The following is a 23,699-nucleotide window of genomic DNA, read 5'->3' as shown; positions in this document are numbered from 1 at the left end:
AGTCAGCATGAGAGGTTAGTCAGCGTGAGAGGTCAGTCAGCATGAGAGGTCAGTCAGCATGAGAGGTCAGTCAGCATGAGAGGTCAGTCAGCATGAGAGGTCAGTCAGCATGAGAGGTTAGCATGAGAGGTCAGTCAGCATGAGAGGTCAGTCAGCATGAGAGGTTAGTCAGCATGAGAGGTCAGTTAGAATAGAGGTTAGTCAGCATGAGAGGTTAGAATGAGAGGTTAGTCAGCATGAGAGGTCAGTTAGAATAGAGGTCAGTTGGCATGAGAGGTTAGTCAGCGTGAGAGGTCAGTCAGCATGAGAGGTCAGTCAGCATGAGAGGTTAGTCAGCGTGAGAGGTCAGTCAGCATAAGAGGTTAGTCAGCATGAGAGGTTAGCATGAGCGCTCGGTCAGCATGAGAGGTCAGTCAGCATGAGAGGTCAGTCAGCATGAGAGGTCAGTCAGCATGAGGGGTCAGCATGAGAAGTTAGTTAGCATGAGAGGTCAGTTAGAATAGAGGTTAGTCAGCATGAGAGGGGCTCCCTCTGCAGAGGCAGAGAATTGGTATCTGATGGTGTTAGAGATGGGAGCAGAGAACATTTTCAATTTGCATAGCTATTCTAATGTTCCCTTGAAGAAAGCCAGACTGAAATCAAACTGATCTAGTAAGCAATGACTTAAAACCTTTAAAAAAAAAACAAAAAAGCTTAGAGTGTTTTTTACCCTGAGCAATTGAGGTTTTCTGGTAAATCACACCCTATTTTCAAGGGCATCAGGAAACAAGATTTAGTGTTGGCACAGCTGAAGTTGGAAACCTGTTTCACGTGCATACTTAAGATGAACTGTATTGTGTCTCCCATTAGTAGGTTCAGAGGAGTGGTGACTTGCTTGTGCTGTGTCTTACCTGTTCCTGGCCTTCTGTTGGCTTCTTCTGACTGTCTCTTGTGTAGTTCTGTGTTCCAGCTTCTTTTGCCCTACTTCAGCTCATCTCTCATCTTGTTATTTCATTCATCAGGATATCTTCTCTCCTTGCTTACGAACAGGAATTGCAGCAGCAGCACCCCAGAGCCCTGACTTAAAAAGTGAGGCTCTCTTTTATGTTACTTTCCCTTTTCCTCATCCTCAGAACTTACCTGCTTAGGGCTTTTTCAGAAACTGAAGGCACTTCCTATTGTAATTGACTTTTCCTAATATTTGTGTGAATCGATAATGTCAGAATTATTGGGGGAAATAACTAATTACATTCAGAATGGCTGTGTGCCCTTGGCCTTTTGAGTAAGAGTACTGCAGATGCGAACTTTGCTTTTATTTGTTTTGTAGTTGCTCATACAGTTATGATTTGTGTAGCAGAAGTACAAACACAGCAAGAAACAATACACTCATCCCTCCAAACTCCCTCTGAGAGTAGTGTCCTGTTAGCCTGAGACCCCTGCAGGAGAGGTTGTGTCTACACACACTGCAACATGTTGTACATTTAGACGATTACACTTGTGTACACCTCACTCTCACCTACAGGGAACTGATGGGAGAGGTGAAGGTGGAGGTGGTCATTCTAGGCAGCAGGGACTAACAGTGCTTACGGAGGGTCTGGGAGGGAGTATTGTCCCGCTGGTAGCAGCTCTTCCTTGTCACCAGTTTAAAGAGAAATTGCAGAGCTGGGCTCACATTTGAATTTTCTCCTTTATCTACCTTTTAAAAGGCAGCTGCTGCCTACATAGCTGATGGACAGTTTGGGTCATGATCTGCCAATGTTCCCTCTGCTTTTTATGATGGGCTTGGGGACATGTCTTCTAGGAAGACTAGACAGTCTTTAAGTTTAGATTCTTAAAATCAATCTAACTCAAGGTTACATTACAGAAAGACTTACTCTGTTGAGTTTTTGTTTTTAGTTATACTTCACAAATCCTAGGAACCCTGAGACTTGCAAACAGAGGACCTATGTTAACCTTACAAACTATTTTTCAGCTTTCTGTCAGTGGAAACAATCTTACAGCTGCATATAAATCTCAGAACTCATGACTTAAAAGCCATTTAAAGAATACTATTCCCAAAACTGAGCATGGTGACACATATCTTAAATCCCAGCATTCTGGAGACGGAAGCAGGCAGTTCTCTGAGTTCAGCACCAGCGTGGCCTACATAGCAAGTTTCAGGACAGCCACGGTTACACAGAAAGACCTTGTCAGAAAACAAAATAAATGCTGTTTCTAGAGAATTTGAAATCACAGCTCTGCTGTTTCTGTGGAGAAGAGAACACTTTTAATGCATTGCTGCTTGGGTTGGCTAATCTCTGAGTAGAGAAGTGAAGTATGGAGCCCAAGACATAGCAATGTGTAGCCACTCCCTGACCTGCAAGTTTGTTCTTGGCTTCTAGATGTTAATTTACCCCATGGGAAGGCCAGAGTTTCCTCCCTGTGCTGTGCGCAGGGCCTTGGGTGTAGAACACCGCACCTGTGTGTTAGCACATCTAGTTTTGTTCTGAATTAACAGCCTAGAATGCTTTCAAGGACACAAGTTTTAAAACAAAACAAACAAAAACACTCAACTTAGAAGGAAAACTTGAGAGCTGGAATCCCAGATAGTGGTCTCTTGTTGCCCATGTTTTTGAAGTGCGTCCTTACAAAGCTTCAGGCTGGTCCTGTGATGGACCTCCGTGACCCTGGCAGGTCAGTGGAACTTAGGTATAGGGTGTCTTTGTGTAGAATTGGGCACGGCATCTAGCCACTTACTACTTACTTACTCTGTATTTCCTCATCCCTCTGTTTTGAAAGCCAAAGGCACGACCCTGACAGCTGACAGTACCACGGGAAGGAATAATCCAGACATTTTTGAAGACAAGTTACACCTCTGCTCAGCACTCTGGACTCCACGATGCCTTTGAGTCTCTTTTTCTAAACTCCTGTGGACCTTCAGGGTAACCTCTGGCTGTTTGACAAGGATTTTCCGAAGTTGTGTCTGTAGCAGTGAGTACACATAAAGGACACTGGATCAAGTTCAGCCACCAGATTGCTTTCTCAGTGTTAAAAGTGGTCTGGACTACTTGCTACCCATCTGTGAGAAGTTTTTGTTTGTGTTTTGTTTTTGTTTTTTTTTTTTTTTTACTTGGAGCATATCATGGAGCCACTCTTGAAGTAGATTGGCTGGGCAAAGAATGTTTTGGCAAGAGTGTTTCTGTAGACTCTCCCTCTTTCTCTGCCAGAGTGTTTTTGAACACATTCTCATCTGTAAGTCAGTCTCCAGAGGTAGGCACCTTAACTGGAGACTGGAGGCCTTCCAAAGAAAGAGGAGCAAGTTGCATCCTGAGTAACCTCCTAGAGGATATCTGGCTTTAGAGTTTTTTAATAGCAGTGTTCAGGAATAGAAATCTAACGTTGGTTAATGCATTATGACGTAGTAGCCCAGCCCTTTTCAAGTAATTTGGGATAAGAAGCTTATCAAGTTCTTCAGACTTAAGAACTGGCTTGAAGCTGCTGATGCCTGGATATTAAGTTAAAGTATCTCAGAAGCTTAGTTTTCATGGTACAAAAGCATGTGTGATAAAAAGAGAGAAAGAAAGAGGAAGAATGAAGAAAAGAAAAAATGGAGAGAGAGACAAGGAAAACTAGTTTGGTGATGAGAAGCCAATTGGGACACTGGACAATTGGGAGGTAAACAATTTTCAAGTGAGGCATAATCTGTAGGGTTTCCAAAGAGACTGACCTCTCTTGTCACTGCTCATTTTGAACCGTGTGTCAGGTTGGGGTTATTGTCTCACTCGGCATTGCTTTTTAAGATCTGCCTTTTTAAAAGTTACTATAATGTCCTTAATTTCCCAGGCATCACTCCCACTTCCACTTTGACTGTTGTTTGGAGAACTAAGTGTAAGTTTCTGCTTCCAGTCCTGCTGTCATTGCGTCTGCGTCACCGCTTCCTGTCAGCCTTTAGAGGTGCTTATTTGAATGCAGGTGGGCTTAGGTGGAGACCCCCCAAGAAAGGGTGGTTGGAGAGCCTTGTGTGCATGCCGTGGAGAGAAGCAGCTTCGTGAGGGTACATACTGTGTGCTCACGCACACCCGTCTTTCTGTGACAGTAATAGCCATCTTCCTTCAGTGAGTTTTAAAGCCCTCTTCACGATTTCTCAGCACCCCACTCCCAAAGAATGCTCAATGTGTTAAAACATTGCTTGAAAAGACGTCTACCGGAGAATTTGGGGATGAACTAGGGCCACTGTAACAGCTCCTGCTCAGAGGACTGAGTCCTCGGGCTTAGGAAGAGTACAGCAGCATGGCCAACAGGACAGCCCCCAAGGCTCCTAGTCCTGTCCTGGCCAGTGTCTGGGCAGAGCGCAGTCATTGCGTTCTTTCCCTACAGTTCTTAGATTACAAACTTGAGGTTCAGGGAACTTCAGTCAACAACGGGGAGAATGAGTAGTAAATACTTGGTTACCAGCCTAATAATGTGAATTGCTACATTTACTCTTATTATGTAAGAACACAAAGACTTTATGCAGATACTTTAACTATAAATTAATGGAAATGTTGAATTTTTTTAAGGAAGGGAAAACAGAATCTTATTCACTTATTATGCAATCAGTCGGTGAATGTTTTAAAGCTCATGCTCGAGGAGCTCTAGGCGCAGATGGGCCAGTGTGGTAAAGTTAGGAGGTCCATCTGATTGTCTGTCCTAGTGCTGCGGAAGGAGCAGAGGGAACCCTGGCTCACGGTCATTACTTGCTGACAAGTGCAATGGGGTGTGGGGTAGATTTATTTTCAGAACCGGGGACTTGATGGTTATAAATTAAGATGCTTTTAGTGGTTGAGTTTCTAGACAGATGCTGTTCCGAAAGATGTGAATAGGAGCCACGGTAGGAAGTTTATTCAGAGTAAAGTAGATAGTACTTAGGTTAATGAGCGCTATAGCTTGATCCTTAGACTTCATTATATCTCCAGGAAACACACAGAGCCTCGGGATTAGGAAAAGCCATTTTGGATTCTGCCTGCCACAAACACATGTTCTAAACAGTGCACTAAAGCTTAGACTGTTCAAATACTTTTATTTTCTCTGACAACGACGTTTTATGATGGTGAACAATTAAGACCATTTAAAATAAGGGAGTATAATATTTTTGAATTAGGTTAACTTGCAGAACCAGATTTGCAGTGCTTGGCTTGATTCTAGGTAGACTTTGGTATCAATTTAAAACCAGGATACTTTTTTATATTCTTTCCAATAGAATTCATGACAGCTTCTGCAGTTTTCTTAAACTACAAAGAAATAAAAGTGCTGCAATGATGAACAAAGAATTATAAAAACCTACTTTTGTATCTTTATTTTGGAATTTCTTGTCTATTATAAATATGGAAGTGCCCTATTTCAGAAGACATATTTTGTTAAAAATGAATTGTACATATTTAAATATGTATTTTTGCACAGGTCTTTTTTTCTGATATCCTGTTTTTGGTACAATTGAGATCATCTAGTATTTATTTATTAATTAATAAAAATAAATACCTTTTTATAATTTGAAGTGGTTCACTGCCAAGCCAGTAGTTTAGAACCTGCCTCCTGTACAGTTACGGGATGCCTCTGCTGTGTGGGAGTTGTGTCCATTTTAGTGTCTCCGGGGTGGGTGCAAGCAGATGAAGTGGGCACGGCATCTCTCAGTTGCCTGATTTCCGAATAGACTACATGGAGCAAAGTGACACACTGCTTTTCTTTGTTTAGTTTTGTGTGTGTGTGTGTGTGTGTGTGTGTGTGTGTGTGTGTGTGTGTGTGTGTGAGAGAGAGAGAGAGAGAGAGAGAGAGAGAGAGAGAGAGAGAGAGAGAGCATGCCGCTCTGAGCACACCTGTGTTATTAGTATGTGATGTGGTTTAAAACTAATGAGGAAACAAAACAAAACAAAACTGAAAGTGCCTGAACCTGGTTTAAGCTCAGACAGATATCTTTAAAGACTTGAATGCTGAGTTGAACTTCTGGAGTTTGCTTTTTCCACCTAAATATTATTTCTTAAAGTTTAAGGGGAGAAGTTAAAAGCCAGCAAGGCTGGTAATTTTTATAAGGTATTTTAAATTAAGACCTTTTTGGTTCACAGCAATTTCACTGCAGTGGACTGCCCAGTGCCACCAAGGGTTATAAACTGTTGTCACTCATGTAATACAGAGTTTAAGATAGGATATTTAAAATATTTTGTATTAAAAAATACAAGAAGTACCTCGGAGAACATTGAAAAATGTTTAATTTGAAAAAAAATATGTACCTTATAAAGGCAGCTGTCTTCCTGTAAGAGTTCTGTTGCCAAGGGATTTCTTAATGTCTCCATTCTGTCCTGGGTTGGGGAAAAGTTAGGCTTTGAAAAATGATTGTTAAAAGTTTCACTGTTTAAAAGAGAGTAATCATTTTTACATCTTAATGTAAGACATTTTACCTTTTCAGATCACTTAAATGAGCACTACATACTGTCAGTGTGAATGCAGGGCCTTGAAAGAATTTTTTTTTTTTTGAGCTTGGTTATTAAAGCAATCTCCTGTGTTAAAATGTGTGAATAGTTTGATACATGTGTACCCATAATCAAGAGCATCTCAGCTGGACTTTGTGTTGGCTGCTGTATAGAAATGAACAAATGTCAAGGGATAGAAAATTACTTTGGATATTTAAAAGAGAAGAAATATATAGTCTATTTGTTTTGTAACAAGTTTCTGTAAATAAAATAATTTATACTATTTATAAGAAAAGTTGTGTTTTGCTTTATGAGAAATTAGTTTGTTGAACAAACATTGTTACTAAACGGGCAATAAAACTAGGACTTTTCAATAAATAAGGTTGGCTGCACGAACGTTTCTGCCTTGTCTAGTGCCTTTCCCATCAGCTTTCCCCTTCCCCACCACAGTCCGACGTCTGAGACCTTAGTGTTCCGTTCCCGGGGAGAGAGCTGTGTCTTGGGTGATAATCAGTCCTATGTAAACAAGACAGAGTTGTACCCTGGCCTGGCCCTGCATGTGAAGGAAGGGAGGCATCGGAATGCACAGACGCCATGCTCTAACCCTAACCCTAAGCCTGATCGTTCGTGAATGTGATGCACAGAAGCTTTCATCACGTTTTTTCCCTGCTAGAAGTTGGAAATCTGAAGCTCTTGCAGTCTTTGTTTTTTTTTTAATTCTCCCCACTTTCTATACTTACAGATGCATTTCAGTTAGAGTCAGGATACATTAATTATATCTATAAAAGTCATTCTAAATTTTTGCTGTTGCTTAAAGGAAGTAAGTAAAGGCTAGTTCCTTTGTTATAGGAACTAGCCAAACTGGACTGTTAAGTATATGGTAAATTATATACTCAGTGCCTCATGAACTTTCCGTTTCCTTCTCTGATGGACTAGCAAGACCATCCAGTGACAAGAAATCTCCTTGTGCCATTAAACTTACTGCCTTTCTCTTGACGGTAAGAAGCCATATGGGATCTCACTGGCAGAGATTGAAGAGAGTGCGAACAGGATAGAGGTATGACGAAATGTGGGAGGTTATTTATGAAAGTTGCCGCATAGACGGCATGGATGGAGCCGTCAGATTGTTGCTGTCATGAGCCTTTATCCTCAGGAACATAGGGAACAAGTTCATACAGACTTGGAGATAACCATTAAAGCCCAGAGCCCTTCTGGGCCTGTGCACCTGGACACGCAGCCGGCAAGTCAGACATGCTAGATTCTTCCCTATTTCCAACATTGTCGTGCTTACTTCAAACATGTTTTTACAGTTCTAATCAGAAGGCTGTCCATGGGACAGCAAGGTGACCCAATGGGAATAGGCACTTGTGCCAAACCGGAAGACCTGAGTTTATGCCTGTGATATACACTGTACATTAGTAGACTCCTCCAAGCAGTCGACTAACCAACATGTGTACATGTACCATGGCATGGATGCATGTTCTCTTACACACACAGAATGTAAGTCTGTAAAAGGCGGAAACTACCTTTCCCTGATCTCTTCTAAGAAGCACTTGATGCCCTCATTGCTGCAGGCAGTCTTCTAAGTTAGATGTTGGTCTTGTAAAGCTGGTTATGGGCCCTCGTTACCCTCATTTAATACAGCCAAAGCTCCTAGGCCAAAGTGGCGGTTTAGTCTCTTGATTCCCCAGGAGGAGCCTCAAACACTGTTAAGAGCTTTTGAAAATATCCACCCCCTCAGTAACTGCTGCAGACGGAATTGACAGGCGTTTGGGCCAGCAGCGAGTTGCAGGGCTGCGGCCATGATCCAGGTAAGCACTGCTGAGTTTCCAAGCCTGCCAAGGGCAAGAGGAGAGTAATTCTGGAAATCTTTCAGACACCTTGAAGTCTAGTTTTGTTGACGAGATCTCTGGCTTTGAGTGAAAGTGCCACCTGCTCAGAAGGCTGTACACAGAATGACGTTGGCAGTTAGAAACTCAGGCGAATACTATGGTGGCTGCTGCCTGGATGGGACTAAGAGAATAGAAACAGAGTTGTCTTAAGTCATGGAGACGGGTGAATGTGCCTGGCAAGAACAGGTGGCATTATTATTCATGGCTTGTTTTGCTTTTAAAATCATACTTTAGTTTGCCATATACTTAACAGTCAGCAATACTCTAAAGGAACTAACTGATTTCAACTTCGTGCCAATTTACCTTTTATTTGTTTTCCCTCCTTCGTTTTTGAAGGGCCTTTAAGTTAGAAAAAAAAAAAAAAGGCTGTATCAGTTAAAGATGAGGGTTAAGAATTACTTGGCTAGATTTTTCTAACACAGGCTGGTGGCTTCCACATCTTCCCATGCAGGGAAAATGAGTACTCATTTGCCAAAATGGGCCAGGTTTAGAATCTGGGCGTGAAGAATACATACGACTTAGTTCGACACTGAATCAGTTAATCTACCACATTTGCTAGAGTAATTATCCATGATAGCTTAAAAATTGGATGGTGGCCTTACATTTTTTTTTCCCTTAAAATACATCTAAAGGGGTCCATGCAACTCATGGGTGATCAACATGTTAACTTTGACATTGGGACGCTTCCTTTGCTTTTCCAGCCTTAGTTTTCTGTGGGACATAATGCATCAGTATTAAGATGTATAGACCAAAAGGCAGACTATCAAAGCTGGGAATGACTAGTCTGTATAGTCTTACCTTAATAGCAAATTTATATTTGTTGCAACTCATAAACTCTTATCCATTCAAACTCTTGGCCAGTTTCACGACCTTGGTCTAGATGACCCAGTTCAGCCATGCAGTAATATTAGTGGCTTCTGTTGACATTCTTCAACAGAAGCATGTTTCAAAGTGTATCCAGACTTAAAGGTTTATAGTGTAAAATGAACCTCAATATTTTATAAAAATTATAAAATAGAACCAAAGATGAATTTCTCTAGGAGTCACGTGGCCAGTACACAGGGAGCTGGACCTAGAACTGACTGGCCTTGTCTGGTTAATATGTGCAGTGGGACTGTTTCATGTCTTGTAGTCCTCTTTCAAAGGAGATGTTGGGGGCTAGAGATAGGGTTCACTGAAGTTTGGTTCCCAGAACTCACAACCTCCAGTAACTCTAATCCCAGGGGAATCTAGTACTTACTACTGGCTGCCTGGCATATACCACACACATGCACACCCCTCCCTTAAACAAATGAAAGATGTTGGATTTCAGTTTTATTTTCAGCTCTAAGCTGACACTTGAAGAGTTTACTCAGAATTTCTAACTAATCTTAAACTCTAATAACAAGGCCTCCAATTTTCTATTGATATATGTAGATGGTGAACACAAAATAATCATGTCAACCATTATTTTAGAGAATTGTTCTTACATTGTTCTAGGCAGTGGATAATTTTAAAAGTAATTCTGGATGTTTGCCCGGATACTGGGAAAGGGAATAACACTCGAAATGTATATAAGAAATACTCAAGTTAATAAATAAAAAAAAAAAAAGATAAAAAAAAAAAAGTAGTTCTACTTTGAAATGCCTGGATTTCCTTCTCAATGAGCATTTACCAGTTTCATGAAAAGAAGAAAAGCAATATTTGATATCCTTTTTAAAAAGCTAAAATGGAGCACATTTTAAGCAAGAAAGAGTGGGTAGGGCATTCTCTAACCTTAAAAGCCATAGTTCTGATCCAAGCAGGCCAAGATAGTTTCAAGTGTGAGTTGAAAAAAAAAAAAAAAAAAAAAAAAAAACCTGATTTTTGAGTCAGTACAGAGAATTCTAACTTTAAAAGAACATGAAATTGTTTTTTTCCCTTTTATTGAATATAGTTCTTTACCACATCTTTTTAAATGTACTTATTATCCTTACTATTATACGTTCATTGGTGTTTTGCCTGCTTGTGTGCCTGTGTTAAGGGTGTCAGAAGCCCTGAAACTAGAGTTACAGACAGGTATGAGCTGCCATAGGGGTGCTGGGAATTAAACCCCAGCCCTCGCCCACCACACCCTCCGAAGTATGTTCTTGATTAGGGTTTCCCTCCCTCAGCTATTCAGTTCCTCCTTACCTCCTCCTAGCCACTCACCCTGTTTCTCTCATTAGAAGGCAAACAGGTTTCTAAGGGTAAAATAAAACATAAGACAGAAAAAAACTAACACATAAGAATTGGACAAAATAACAGAAGGGAGATGGCCCAAGAGAAGGTACAAGAATCAGACCCATTTGTTTGCACTGAGGGATCCCATAAAAACAGTAAACTGGAAACCATAATATACACGTGCAGGCCCTGGGCATGTTCCCAGTCTGATTTCATGAGCTGTGTTTATGTTGATGGAAGAGCTTGCTCTCCTCATGTCCTCCATCCCCTCTGGCTTATATAAACTTGCTCTTACAAGGAGTTCCCTAAGCCTAGCGTCGGGAGGGATTTGATTTAGCACTGAGGAACTCAGTTCTAATAGAGACTGCACTCAATGACTCATAGTGCTCTCATTACTAAATATACTTTAGACCTAGTCTAAATATATTTTAGACTTGGCCAAAAGGCCAAGAAGCAATCAGGTAATTAAGAGACGTATTTTTTTTTTTAAATCCCCAACTTGTTATTTTTAAATACTTTAGGAATATCCAACAAGCTACCCCTTCCTACCCACCATCTAAGAACTACAAGAAACTCCTTTCAAATACAAGTCTGGCCATACATAATATTACCCTCACCGCTATCAGTGACCACTCCTGAGGACATGGTCTTGACTTTGAAGATAATACATTGTTTTGGCACAATTTTCCATCCCACTATGATTTGATGACTGGAGTTTTCGTGGAGAAATGCTGAATTATTACCAATTTTGTCAGGTGAGATGTGTTTTCTTTCCGATAAATATGTCCTTAAAACACCAGCAACTTCTCCGTCCTCCCTTTCTTTTTATGGTAAACCCATCATTGCTTCCATCAAGACTCTTTAGGGTAAGAGTCAGCTTTAACTTAAGGGCTTACGGGATCAACTCATTTTCTCATAGCCTCTCCTGTCTCTAATCTTTTAGCAAATCGTGTTGCCTGTACTTTGTGAGCACTTAATACACAATGGCATAACAAAGCACCAAGTGCAGCCCGGTCACTTTGCTCGGCAAGTCCCAGTGTCCCCCATGCTCCACTCCTGTAAGTCAGAGTCGCGTTCCCTCCACAACCTGTAGCCCCTCATCTGCTTTTGTATCTTTATAGCACTGACTGCCCCCACACCCTCGGCCTGGAAGGTACAGTTTTGTTTACTCCATGATCACTGCTATTTCCAAAATAGATAATCATTTTGCTAATATTTCTGCAGGATTTTGAGACTCTGTCTTTAGCTAAGTCAGGTCATGTACTTGAATCTAGTTGATACAAGCTTCTGAGAGAGGAGCAGTGTACTCTGTAAGACTACAAGAGGAACTTAGCATTTTGCCTTCTTTTCATATTAAACACAGTCACTGTTGCACCGTGACTGAGAGCGCCAGTAGTCCTGGACTTCAGAACCAAGCGGGAACGGCTGGACCCGCTCCCCAACTTCCTAATGAGGCACAATCCCGGCGGCTAAATCGGACTATAACCTTCAGACAGGTAAAAGACAAAGAACATTTTTTATTAATAACTGAACAGGCATTAGTAGAACCGGTAACAAGCACATGTCATATTTATTTGATGCTGTAGAAGTGGGCACACAGTGACTTAAGTTACAAAGGCTTTCACGTAACATCTGTAAGGGAATTCATTTTAAAGTGGTTTTACATGTTAATTACTCTGGATAATTTCTGAACCCTGTTCAGCAGCAAGTCTCCTTTCTTGATGGTCTCTTGGTACTGCCAATTCTTGCTGTCAGGTCTATAAATAAAGTAAAGGGGAAAATGAATTATTTAGCAGCCACACGACTCCATGACAAGAGGTGACCTATTTTACCCCATTCTCAGCAATAACAAACGATAGGTGATAAGGTACCTGTTGGTTTCTACTATTTCATTTACTTTATCGATTTTACAGTGTAGTCTTCCAGCAGCAATAAACCTGGACAGTTCCCTGATTGAGAAAAAGAAAACCCACCATTAGTTTTAGAAAAATGGAACTCTGTCTTACAGGTGAGATCTCATTTCCCTCAAGCCTCAGCTCCCAGACACACAGCAGTGACCTGTTTAAAACTTGTTGCAGTCTTGAGTAAACCTGGTCCTAGAAGTTACAAAAAATAGCACAAGTATAATAAAAGGAAGTGCTCAGAGGAAAATGAGACAGTTAAAGGAATAAACTAGTAAACAAACCCTGCACTGGAAAAGTAGCCAATTTACTGTCCAACACGGTCTGGTTTCTTTCCCTCACTTCTTTATGCTGGCCCAGAACACAGTGAGAAAGAATGCGTGCTCTGAGGCCACTTCTCAGCTCTGAGGCCAAGCTTGCTTCCGCACACCTGCAAGCACCTGGGCTGAGCCTTGCCACCCCCTATTCCTAGTGAGGGCTTAAAGAAACCAAAGGGAGAGCAACTGTAGCCTCAGGTTTCAGGATGCTATGGCAGGATGACGGCTTTCACGGTCCATGTCAGCCAAGGATACAGAAAAACCGACTCATATTCTCTCTCTCTCTCTCTCTCTCTCTCTCTCTCTCTCTCTCTCTCTCTCTCTCTCTCTCACACACACACACACACACACACAATTCATTATACAATTTAAAATTTCTTTGAATGTTTTTATAATAAAATGTAATGAAAAAACTAAATGCTACACGAGAGAATGATCAGATTTAAATGAAAACAACTTAATTTTAGCTGTCACTTTTCTATTCTGCATTGTGAACAAACCATCAACATTTATCACACAGACATCTTCAACCACAATAAAATTGTGCTACTGTACAACCCAGCAGTTACCTAGGATTCCTTACTGTGCAAGACACAGGATGTAACCCTGTTGCTCTCATGGTGGAGACCCTCCAATGGCATCCCATACCACACAGACTCAACATCTAAGCTCTATACTATGTACTATAAGGCCCCAAGTCTTGCTATTCCTCATCTGTGGCACAGCCAGGCTGGAATCCAGCTCCTGCCCGCATCTAAGTTTGTTCCCATCCTTAAGCTGTTTTGACTACTTTTCCTTCTCTGCAAATGGAGCTCTTCACATGGCTGACAATATTCAAGCAGAGCAAGCTTCCCTCCTCGGGCGTGCTATATCTAGGCAGACAGTCCCACTGTCTACACTCCTCTCCACACTCCTCTAGTGCTTACTTGAAGTGCAGAGACATCTACAAGAGCACCAATCAGGAACAGAGTTTGTCCAATCAGTGATTCCAGTGTTCTAGTCCCACATTTTGTCACCAACCTGACAAAAATTAACTCCACTGTTATTAGAGGAAATGCCATAAATATAAATTATAACTCCAACATTATCAGATACCACTAAATATAAAATCTGCAGCCCCAATAACTGGTGCAGTCACTCAAGCAGAGTACTCCCATGCCACGCTTTGCTCGTCTCACTGGAAACTGTCCTGAGGAAGGCAGACAAGGAGGCTCCTGTAAAATAATACTTTAGAAATTTTCTTCCCTAAAATTGAGGGAAGCCGTGTAAATTCAGAAAAGGTTGAAAACATACATTAAAAGGCAGTTCGGATGCATAAATCTGTTACTTACTGGTCGATGAATTCCACACCCACACCAAATGCTTCTGCCATATAGCCAAGGGTTAATGACCTATATGACTCCAGCAGCTGGCTGTATGCATGGATCCGCATTTCTCTCACATAGTATCGGTAATGAGGCGCAAAAAGCCAGTCCTTTTTCATCTCCTGCTCTACGACCGCTACAATAAATAAGATGACAAGTCACTACCCTCTCCCACCCAAGACATGAACCCCAGGAGCTCTGAACTCTACATACTGCTGTTCTCTCACCAGCAACGGACAGCAGCAAAGACAGGGTGACAATGAACTGTCACCAGATCATGGCATAGCAACTGGGGAGCATTTTATATAATGAAGCAAAATTCTGTGACTTTCATTTACAATTATAATAAACAGAAAGGACAGTGATAAAGACAAAAGCAAAGTCACAAAGAGTGATAAAGCCTAGTATAAGACAAGTTTAAGGACGAGTTGTTAAAGAGGCTTCTGTAGCAACGGGAGTAAGTTGACAACAATTGAAGAGTAAAGTATATTAGGATATTAATGAGCTATCAGGAATATAAATTATCTCACTAAATACTATATGCTTCTGCTCTGGATACTAAAGCATGATGCAAGATCAATAGTCCTATGAAGAAGAAGGCTGAAGAAGCTTGGGAAGCCCTCCCTGGGGCAGTGGGCAGGAAAGAATTCTGAGAAACTGACTCAGCAGAGAGCATTATTAGACAGCAATGTTAATAGCACAGTCCCAAGGCAGGATAAGAAGTGCAGAAAGGGAGACTGCAAATCTCCCAGGGCAGAGACGAGCGGAACAAGGGACGTGGGCACTGTGTTTACGAGGGTGACGACAGGTGCGAACGTGCGGGACGCTGCTCCAGTGGATCTGCCCAGCAGACTGAGGAGGCATCAGGCACGGCCCTAGCACCCGATGAAGGGTTAGCACTGCAACTAGGAATCTCGGCTGCACACTTTACTCCAGATATGTTACCCAAAAGACAAGAGACAAGGCACAGAAAACCAAAAGCACTCAGTCACTGAGAGGTCTCATGGAAGGGAAGGCCCACAGAAATCCTAAGTGTGTTGTAATAGAGCAGAGCAAACCAGACTGAAAAGTGAGGGGTGTCCAGTAACCGTGAGACAGGGGGAAAGGGAGCACGCCACCACTAAGCTGATGGCTACACTCGCACCAACAATAAAGCACATGTGACCAATAAAATCCCCTTTTGCTTCCCGAACTGCCAAGTTATAAAAATGTGGAGATGGGCTCTTTCAAGTACTATAAACTGGTACAATGTTCCTAGGGGCAGCATGGTCAAGATGTACTGATATTTATGCAAAGTTCAATGTCTTAGACTAAGAGTTCTGTCCGCATGTTCAAAACAGGATGACTTACAAAGCTGACCTGAAATCTCAGGAACTTTCTATCAGAGGATAATAAACTCAGGGACACAGTACACTAAGCATCCCTTAACAACTGGAAGCTCTAAGGAGCTCCACTTGATTGAAAACTATGTACTTAGTCCACAAGCTACTTACGGCCAATAGACTGCACAGCCCACTGCTGGCATAGGACATAAAAAGCCTCTTCATGCTACAGTGTGACGAGAAAAAGCAGCTTGGAGGAAAGAGTATGAAATCTACCCATAATATGTAGATGTCACTAGGTACTTTCTGAATGCCTCTGAAGGACATCCAGAGTCTTGGTGACTGCTGCCCGAAGAGAAACACTTGCGACACCACCTTAGCTAAAGCTGTTTCCTGGTCTACAGGATCCTGTTAGAAAGTTGTCTAGTGTGTACCTAACTGTTTTTAGTTGTTAGGGTATTAAGTACCAGGAAGGACTGTGTAAATAAAGGTCTGAAAGATCGTGAGAGACAACGCTTTTCATTTGGGGTTACACTCAATTTCTAGAAACAGTCACACACTATCTGGCAGGAGTCTATTCTCATTTCAGCTGAGGTGTTTTAAACACATTAGTCTATGAATACTTATAGATCAATCTCACAAAAACCAGCAAGCCTTATATGGCTCAGGAGTGCAAATGAAAGATAAGAATGTTCCATTTCAAACACTTGGGAAGCGTACAGATTTATTAAATCTAAAATCTTCACTCAGAACTATAAATAAAACTATATATGAATATATATTATGAATATATATATATATTATGAATAAAAGGTTGACGGTAAGAAGAGGTGAGTGGAAAGAGCTAAATACCTCACACTCAGTGGCTACTGAAGCCACTCACTCGATCTCACTGGGAAGACAACACCGCCCTACAAGACAGCAGCATCACTTGCCCTCCTATTCTCTACAAAGACCTCTCTAAACAGTAAGTGTTTTCAATCTGTAACAGAAATAAGCGAAGACATCAGTGCATGTTAGGTGCCTGAACAAGTTGTAGGGAAATAATCTGGGAAGGGTGCCTCCTATCATCTTAGTAATCTAGTCACAAGGAGCAAACCAAACAGCCAGGAGGGAACACAGTTCTCATAAAGAGAGCAAATTGGTGTCCACCGGGCTCTGTAAACTATCCATGAAGGAACACAAGCATTTTCTACAGATTAGGTTTTCTTTTTTTTTTTTTTTTTTTTTTTTTTTGGTTCTTTTTTTCGGAGCTGGGGACCGAACCCAGGGCCTTGCGCTTCCTAGGCAAGCGCTCTACCACTGAGCTAAATCCCCAACCCTCCAGATTAGGTTTTCAATTCACACCTAAAAGAAAAACCTTTGAATGCAGGGATGGTTTATTCCCAACATCCTTCACTACACAACTAATTCTAAACTATCTGCTCAAGGTTGGGCAAACACCACATCAAAGGACCAGACAAGACATATTTTCTAGGCTTTGCTAACCACATACCTCTTTGCCACACGTTCCTTTTCTCTTGTTTTAGGCTCTACTTTCAAAAACACAAAACTCAAGCCAGTGAGATAGCTCAGCAGGTAAAGGCATCCACTGCTAAGCCTGATGACCTGAGTCTAATCCCCAGGATTCACATGATAGAAGAGAAGCTACCCTGAAAGCTGTCCTTATGACTTTCACATTTGGGGATTTATAAAATACACCAAGTTTGCTGACCTTGACCAAGCACAACAGGAGAACCTAAGTGAAGACCTGCAGTTCTCAAGCCACTGCATCTCTTACACGTGAGAACCCACAGGACCAGAAGAGGAAGTCAGGAAATCAGTCCTTACCTAACGACTGGAAGAAAACGGAGTAACGGCATTCATAGAGAGAAAACAGATACTGCCGAACTGCCGGGAGACTGTGCAACACTTCAAGAATCTCTGCCCCTTTGATGACCTGGGTATTAAAGCAGAACAGAACAAATCAATCAAACAACAAATGAACACTGCAGTGATGTTTGTGTGTTTAAGTTAGGAAAGCATAAAACAGACTTTAAAAGGATACTGAGGATGCCTTTACCTTTTCTCTGAGATCTGGTCTTTCTAAGGCAATCATACTGACATAAACAGTGTAAGTCACAAATGTCTTGTAATCCATGAGCTCATAGGACGTAAATGTAGAAACGGTGTCAAGAAAGAGCTCTGCTGCCTGTTTGAAGTCACGGATAGCCACACAATACAAGCCTTGATACACTTTCAGCCTGTTTCGCCGGTCCCAGTCTCCGCCTTCCTCTATAAGGCTAGCAAATAACACAAGAAACAGGTGAAGCCAATTCTTAGCTATTTTAGAGTATTTAATTCAGTAAGCATGTCAACTATTTGACCAAATGCCACAGTTTTAAGCAAAACAAAAATGGGGAAACGTGGGCCTACCAACTTACTATTAACAGCCCATAACCTCCAGGGTCACACCCACTGCTAACTGTACCTTTTGGCCTTTTCTGTGTTTCGAGTGATGAGGTCATTATCCATATAAAAGAGTCCAATCCTTAGGAGATAGAATACAATATCTAGTCGGTGACCCAGGGCCACAGTCTTATCATATGTCTTGCGAAAGGCTGTCAGAGCTCCCTCCTGTCAAATTTAAATACACAATTTAGCAAAGCCATCAGCTTCCTGGATTTTCCTGAGAGTGGTTGTCGACATAGGAAGTAGAACTGAAGTAAGATGGCAGTGAAGCGATCGCTGCTGTGCTTGGGGTAAAGACCAAGGGCGTTTCTTTAGCTGAGGAAGGTGTAACCAATGCCTAGGGTATACTTCATTCTGAGAACAATGTATGAAAAGCACATAACAGACAATGTGTTTCTGAGAACAATATATGAAAAGCACATAACAGACAATGTGTTTCTGCCTGTAACAATCAACACTACACCCAAGTGAGCCCACTATAAATTCTGAATCATTTTAAGAGGTTCGCGCCACTGGTTAGACCGCTGATTAGACGCATATGAGATCTCATCTCAACTGAGATAGAGTGATTCCGCTGCTTTGCAAGAACACGGATAAAAACACGTTTATACTTGGTGCTTCTTCAGACCATGACTGGTTAGTGTGCTTCACAATTACTAGTCACACTTCATAAAGGAAACGTGTAAAAGGAATTGTCAGAACAGCAGCAGGTGTGCCTGGTAGCCAGACCCAGGAACGGAATGCTGTTCCTTACCAAGGAACCAACCAGGGATTTGGGGAGAAATGGATGACTGCAAGTTTGCAGAGTGAAGTTAAAATGGTAAGTGAATTTATGCCATCATGTATCAAAAATAAAGGGAATCATGAGATTGAATTAAAAGATAACAAGACTGTCTTAAAGGGATCTCCACAAACATCTGCAATGAACTAAGCATCAAAAAATGGATAAATATAAGTAACAATAAAACCACTGCAACCATTAGAAACAGTCAATAAGAGATAAAAACTGAATTTTCTCTCGGGGAGAATGCTGTGAGCCAACACAGAAGGAATATAGCATCAACACGTAAGCACAGCCACCCAATGCTGACTAAGCCACACTGAGTAAATCCAAGACCTGAGCCAAAACCTTCAAGCCACTCAGGCACATATATACTGACTACTCTTCAAAGCAAACCATACTCATACTACTGTTCAGGGGTTTTCCCCTCTATTTCTAAGTTTCTAAAATGACCACTACTAAATTTAAAATAAAAAAGTTGTAAATTAAAAAACAACAGTATCCGGTTGAAGCCCTTCCTTGGGCGCGCAGTTCCAAGCTCTTTCCCTGCATCTTTACCCAGCATCAGGTAGAAGCACGTCACCCACCTCACCTGAGGAGACTGAAGCTGCAGTACTGACGCTGACTGTTCAGGCTGGCATATGGCCCAGGCCATCTGAACCAAGAGCTCACACTGTTTTAAATACTGGAACGCAGAACTAATGGCCACACACAGGAAAATAAATATTCACTCTCCCAGCAATTTCACCTCACAGACTGAACAGTATCCTAAAGAAACACTAGTGTATATGGGCAGTGATGGCCCACGCCTTTAGATCCCAGAGCTTGGGAGGTAGAGGTGAGCAGATCTGTGTGTGTTTGAGGCCAGCCTGGTCTACAGAGATAGTTCCAAGACAGCCAAGACTACACAAAGAAACCCTGTCTCAAAACACACAGAAAAGGAAAAAACAAAAACAAACAAAACAAAAAAACAAAAAAACAAAAGACCAAGGAACAAACCACTATGGTATATACACAAGGAGACATAGGAACATGTTTTTCATCACAGCGACATGTTTAAGAAAAGCCAACTGTTATAGCTGTTAAAGCAAATCCAGCTGAAGCAATCTGTGCACCACGACCAGCTGAACAGACAAGCTACTCAGACAGCGCATGGGGCAGCAGGGAGCCGAAACGTTAACAACGTTCTCCCAGATGCAATGACAGAGGCACGGAAGAGGAGGATTCGTGGACCACACAGTGATCTCATGCACACAAACACACATTCACTGCTCGTATCCCACAGGACATACATACACCAGTGCATAACTGCACAATGAAAGAGCTATGTGAGTTGATTATTTCTCAGGGTATAGAACACAAGAAAGCCAAACATCTGCAGCCCCCGAATGATAAGTATCACTAGTGTAAAATCTTTTAGATTGATTTTATGAATATACTGCCTAAACATGTGTCTGCATGATGATGCTTGCCTGGAGGGGCCAGCAGAGGTCAGAAGGGGTATGGGATCCCCCAGAACTGGAATTAAGGGAGCTGTAAACTGGTATTTGGAGGCTGTGAATCAAACCTGGGTCCTCTTTGCGAGCAACCAACACGCTCAACCCCTGAGCCATCGCTCTAGCCTCCTACCGTAAACCTTTTAAGATGTACAGTAAATGCTTCCCTACCAAATAAATGAACTACTGAGAATGACCCCAATGTTGTAAACAGAGGGGCAAAACCTCTGTGCCCTTGTTTTGTTCTGGAGAAATATTATGTGTATGTGTGTCTGGGGGCACGTGTACATGAATGCACATGCTCTTGGATGCTAGAGGCACCAGACATCTGGGAGCTGCTGTTGTGAACTTCTTGATGCGGGTGGTAGGAACTAAATTCATGTCCTCTCCAAGATGACCTGCAGTATGTGCTCTTAAACCACAGAGCCTCATAGGCATGTTTTTAATGACGCAGAAATGAAGACTAATACACACCTTGCTACTGTTAAGAGCAGGGAATTGGATGTTGCAGCATTAGCCTGTATCTACTGTCTTTGTACTGACTCTTGAATACAGGTGAATATGATTATCCTTCTATTTATCCATGGAGATATTACTCATTTGCACTGAGGTACAACATGAGTCTGTACCTGCAGAAAAGAGGGAGCAACTCTCATCTCCACTGATCCTGTCACCTATCCAGAGAGGACAGAGCACCTCCACAGACCCTGTCACCTATCCAGAGTGGACAGAGCATCTCCACTGACCCTGTCACCTATCCAGAGAGGACAGAGCACCTCCACTGACCTTGTCACCTATCCAGAGAGGACAGAGCATCTCCACTGACCCTGTCACCTATCCAGAGAGGACAGAGCATCTCCACAGACCCTGTCACCTATCCAGAGAGGACAGAGCATCTCCACTGACCTTGTCACCTATCTGACAGAGGTACTCTGCTTTTGCCATCATTGCATCTCGAATTTCACTTTCTCCCAGATTCTTCTCTGCATCCTCCAACTCCTCATCCAGACGTTTCAACTCTTCCTCGTTTGCTTTCTTCATTTTACTGAGGAGATCCATGTCCATCTGCCAGTCGAGGGATTTACACAAGGCTTCATAATAAGGAGCCATATCTAAAAGCCATAAATCACGCACCATGAGGTCACTTGTTAGGGTCAGCTTGCTTTTTTCCCCACCCCATCAAAAGTCAGCTAGCAGACGCCTACCAACTGTGGGCCTGGAGAGCACAGCTAAGGTTTTGGAGCTAGGAGACCTGCTTGAGAACCAATCTTTACAGGGCTGAACACTACTAAGGCCACAGGAGGGGAATCCTTAGTTTGCTCTGGTAGGCTCCTGTTCCAAAGGAATCCTCACGTCACGGAAAGGACACTTACTAGACGTGTACTGATAGGGACAGAACCCTAACTGCCCCTTGGCAGAGAGTGAAACACTGACAGACATACTGTCAAGACCCTTTGCTGGGAGTCTAAGCGCCACAAGCATCCGAGGCTTCCCGGAACAGCTCGCGGCGAGGAAGAACCCACTAAGACAAGTCCCTCTCGGCTCCAGGAGGGCTCCCTAGGGCTCTCCAAAAAGCCCCAACGGGACGCCCAGCCAGGCACCCGGTCCGCCCCAGCCTAGGCCGCTGACTCGGCGCTCGCGGGCCTCACTGTTTTCCCGGACGGCGGCCATCAGCTCCTCGCGCACCGCCGTGTCCCCGCGGTGCTCCGGCAGGCTAAGCAGAAAGCGCAGCTGCGCGATGCGCAGATCCGGGTTCTTGGGCAGACCCTCTTCCTCTAGGTTTTCTAGCGGCATGGTCACGGTACAAGAGCAAGCTGAGAAAACTGAGAGTAGTCCTGGGCCACCAGCGGAAGCAGGAGGAGTCGTCGCAAGCACCCACAGCCGCCAGCCTGACTTCCGGTCGCGTCTCTGTCTCCGCCGCCTGCAGCGTCCCCTGCTGGACACCGGCGGGAACACCTGGCGCTGTCTGAGCTTGTTACATTTGCAACTTAGAGGATCTGGAAATGCACTAACAGTTTGAAAATACAATACGGATGAGAAAAATCAATAATCATAATCATAATCATAATCATCATCATAATCATCATCATCATCATCATCATCATCATAATAATAATAATAATAATAATAATAATAATAATAATAATAATAATAATAAAAACAGTTGTCCAGGGCCATCTTTGTTTTAATACTCTTGAACTAGGGTGGAATTCTTTTGGTACGGATTGTAGGCAAGCAAACTGGGACATAAAGAGGTTTGAAAAAGTGACCGGCTAAGGTTACATAACAGCTACATGGCAAGGCCTGTGTAAAACCTATTTTATTTACCTTTAAAATCCACAGTCTTGCCTGTTCTAAGAAAACCCCATGTTTCCTAGTATTAATTCAATGATTTACATTATTTATTTTTGTGTACACAAGTTGGAGAAGTCTTCAGAGTGGGTAGTAGTTATATAAACTCTACTGTGGTGTAACAATGAGAAATGTCCACCTGAGGGACAGTATTTGAACACATGATCTCCGTTGGTGGTGCTGTTTGGACACATTAAGGAACCGTCAGAAGGTATAAGCCCTGCTGTAGGAAGTAACTCACTGGTGAGAGGCTTTGAGAACTTCTGGCCTCACCCCATTTCCGACTGTCTGTTCTCTCTGTGTGGTGGAAGATGTGGTCGGCCATGTTCTTGTTCCAGCCTACTGTTTCCATGCCTGTTAAGGGCTCTGAGAAAATGCAAGCTCACTGTTAAGGGCTCTGAGAAAATGCAAGCCAAACAAACCTCAGAAGCCGCTTTGGTCATGGCATTTTATCACAGCAAGAAAAAGAACTAATCCATCCACTGCACGGACTTGTTCTCCTCTGCTTTAATTAGGCCCTGCAATTGTGAGGACTGTAAAGGGACTATTCTAAGAAAATCTCACCCACGGGAACTTAAAACCAGGATTTTCATCTCAGATGTTGAATTGCACATCAAAGCACAGACTTCTCCTAGATGTTTACCTTTGAACACAAGCTGAGCTTTTTTCTGTAGCAGATCTCCTGTGCTGGCCTAAAACTCTTCGGGGTTCTGAAATATGATGTCCCATGAAGGATATGCGGATCCAGGAGTCCCACTCTATGTGATGGCTACCGTGTGTCTGATTTGGGAGAGTACAACCCAAAGACATTCTGGAATTGGTGCTGAGGGGGTAATCTCTTTTAGGTTATCAGAATGTTATAACTTTGTATGAATACTGGTCATCAATCTGCACAAGGGAGGTTCTGTAGAGAGCATCCTAAGACATTCGTGAATGGGTTTAGGTCAGGAGGAACCAGAGCTTTAAATCAAGCCCAGTATAGAGATATTTCAAGACTGGGTTCATACTATGTATGGAATATGGATAAAATTGTACCCAAAAATCCACTTGTAAGCAAAATATGTTTATGAAGCCTGAATTCTTAGTTCCAAGAAGCATATTGTGAATAGCCATACCTTTAGCAAAGAAATTCAAGCTTCCACTTTCTACCAAGATCCATCTTGCCAGGCGTTCTCATGTATGCCTTTAGTCCTAGCAACTGGGAAGCAGACGCAGGCAAATTTCTAAGTCTGAGGACAGCC

The 23,699-nt window shown here is 42.4% G+C and overlaps 2 protein-coding genes and 1 long non-coding RNA gene across 9 annotated transcripts in view; 2 read left to right on the top strand and 1 right to left on the bottom strand.

Moving 5' to 3' along the window:
• Atxn7 (ataxin 7) overlaps nt 1-6,797 on the top strand; it is a 145,426-nt gene extending 138,629 nt beyond the window's left edge. For 3 of the 7 annotated variants that reach the window (XM_087586011.1, XM_087586010.1, XM_087586009.1), the window contains one exon: nt 2,758-6,797. In XM_087586011.1, coding sequence (XP_087442137.1) covers nt 2,758-2,775 — 18 coding nt within the window. In that variant the 3' untranslated portion in view covers nt 2,776-6,797. 7 annotated transcript variants of the gene reach the window in all.
• A 1,353-nt stretch (nt 6,798-8,150) lies between these two features.
• On the top strand, nt 8,151-14,146 carry LOC148000832 (uncharacterized). The gene is made up of 3 exons (XR_015638243.1): nt 8,151-8,212; nt 10,996-11,229; nt 11,838-14,146. It is a non-coding gene; the product is annotated as an uncharacterized LOC148000832 (long non-coding RNA).
• Psmd6 (proteasome 26S subunit, non-ATPase 6) lies at nt 11,972-21,977 on the bottom strand. The gene is made up of 8 exons (NM_198730.3): nt 21,756-21,977; nt 21,013-21,218; nt 17,849-17,994; nt 17,441-17,660; nt 17,209-17,317; nt 14,024-14,192; nt 12,346-12,423; nt 11,972-12,231 (listed from the first exon to the last, which is right to left on the bottom strand). The coding sequence occupies exons 1-8, from the start codon at nt 21,898-21,900 to the stop codon at nt 12,135-12,137; spliced, it is 1,170 nt and encodes a 389-aa protein (NP_942025.1). The 5' UTR covers nt 21,901-21,977; the 3' UTR covers nt 11,972-12,134.
• Between the last annotated feature and the right edge of the window lie 1,722 nt (nt 21,978-23,699).

The sequence above is a fragment of the Rattus norvegicus genome, chromosome 15, assembly GCF_021556685.1.
Source record: "Rattus norvegicus strain SHRSP/BbbUtx chromosome 15, alternate assembly SHRSP_T2T, whole genome shotgun sequence".
NCBI classification, from domain to species: Eukaryota; Metazoa; Chordata; class Mammalia; order Rodentia; family Muridae; genus Rattus; species Rattus norvegicus.
The sequence above is the reverse complement of the archived record's forward strand: the minus strand, read 5'-3'. Positions and strand labels throughout refer to the sequence as shown.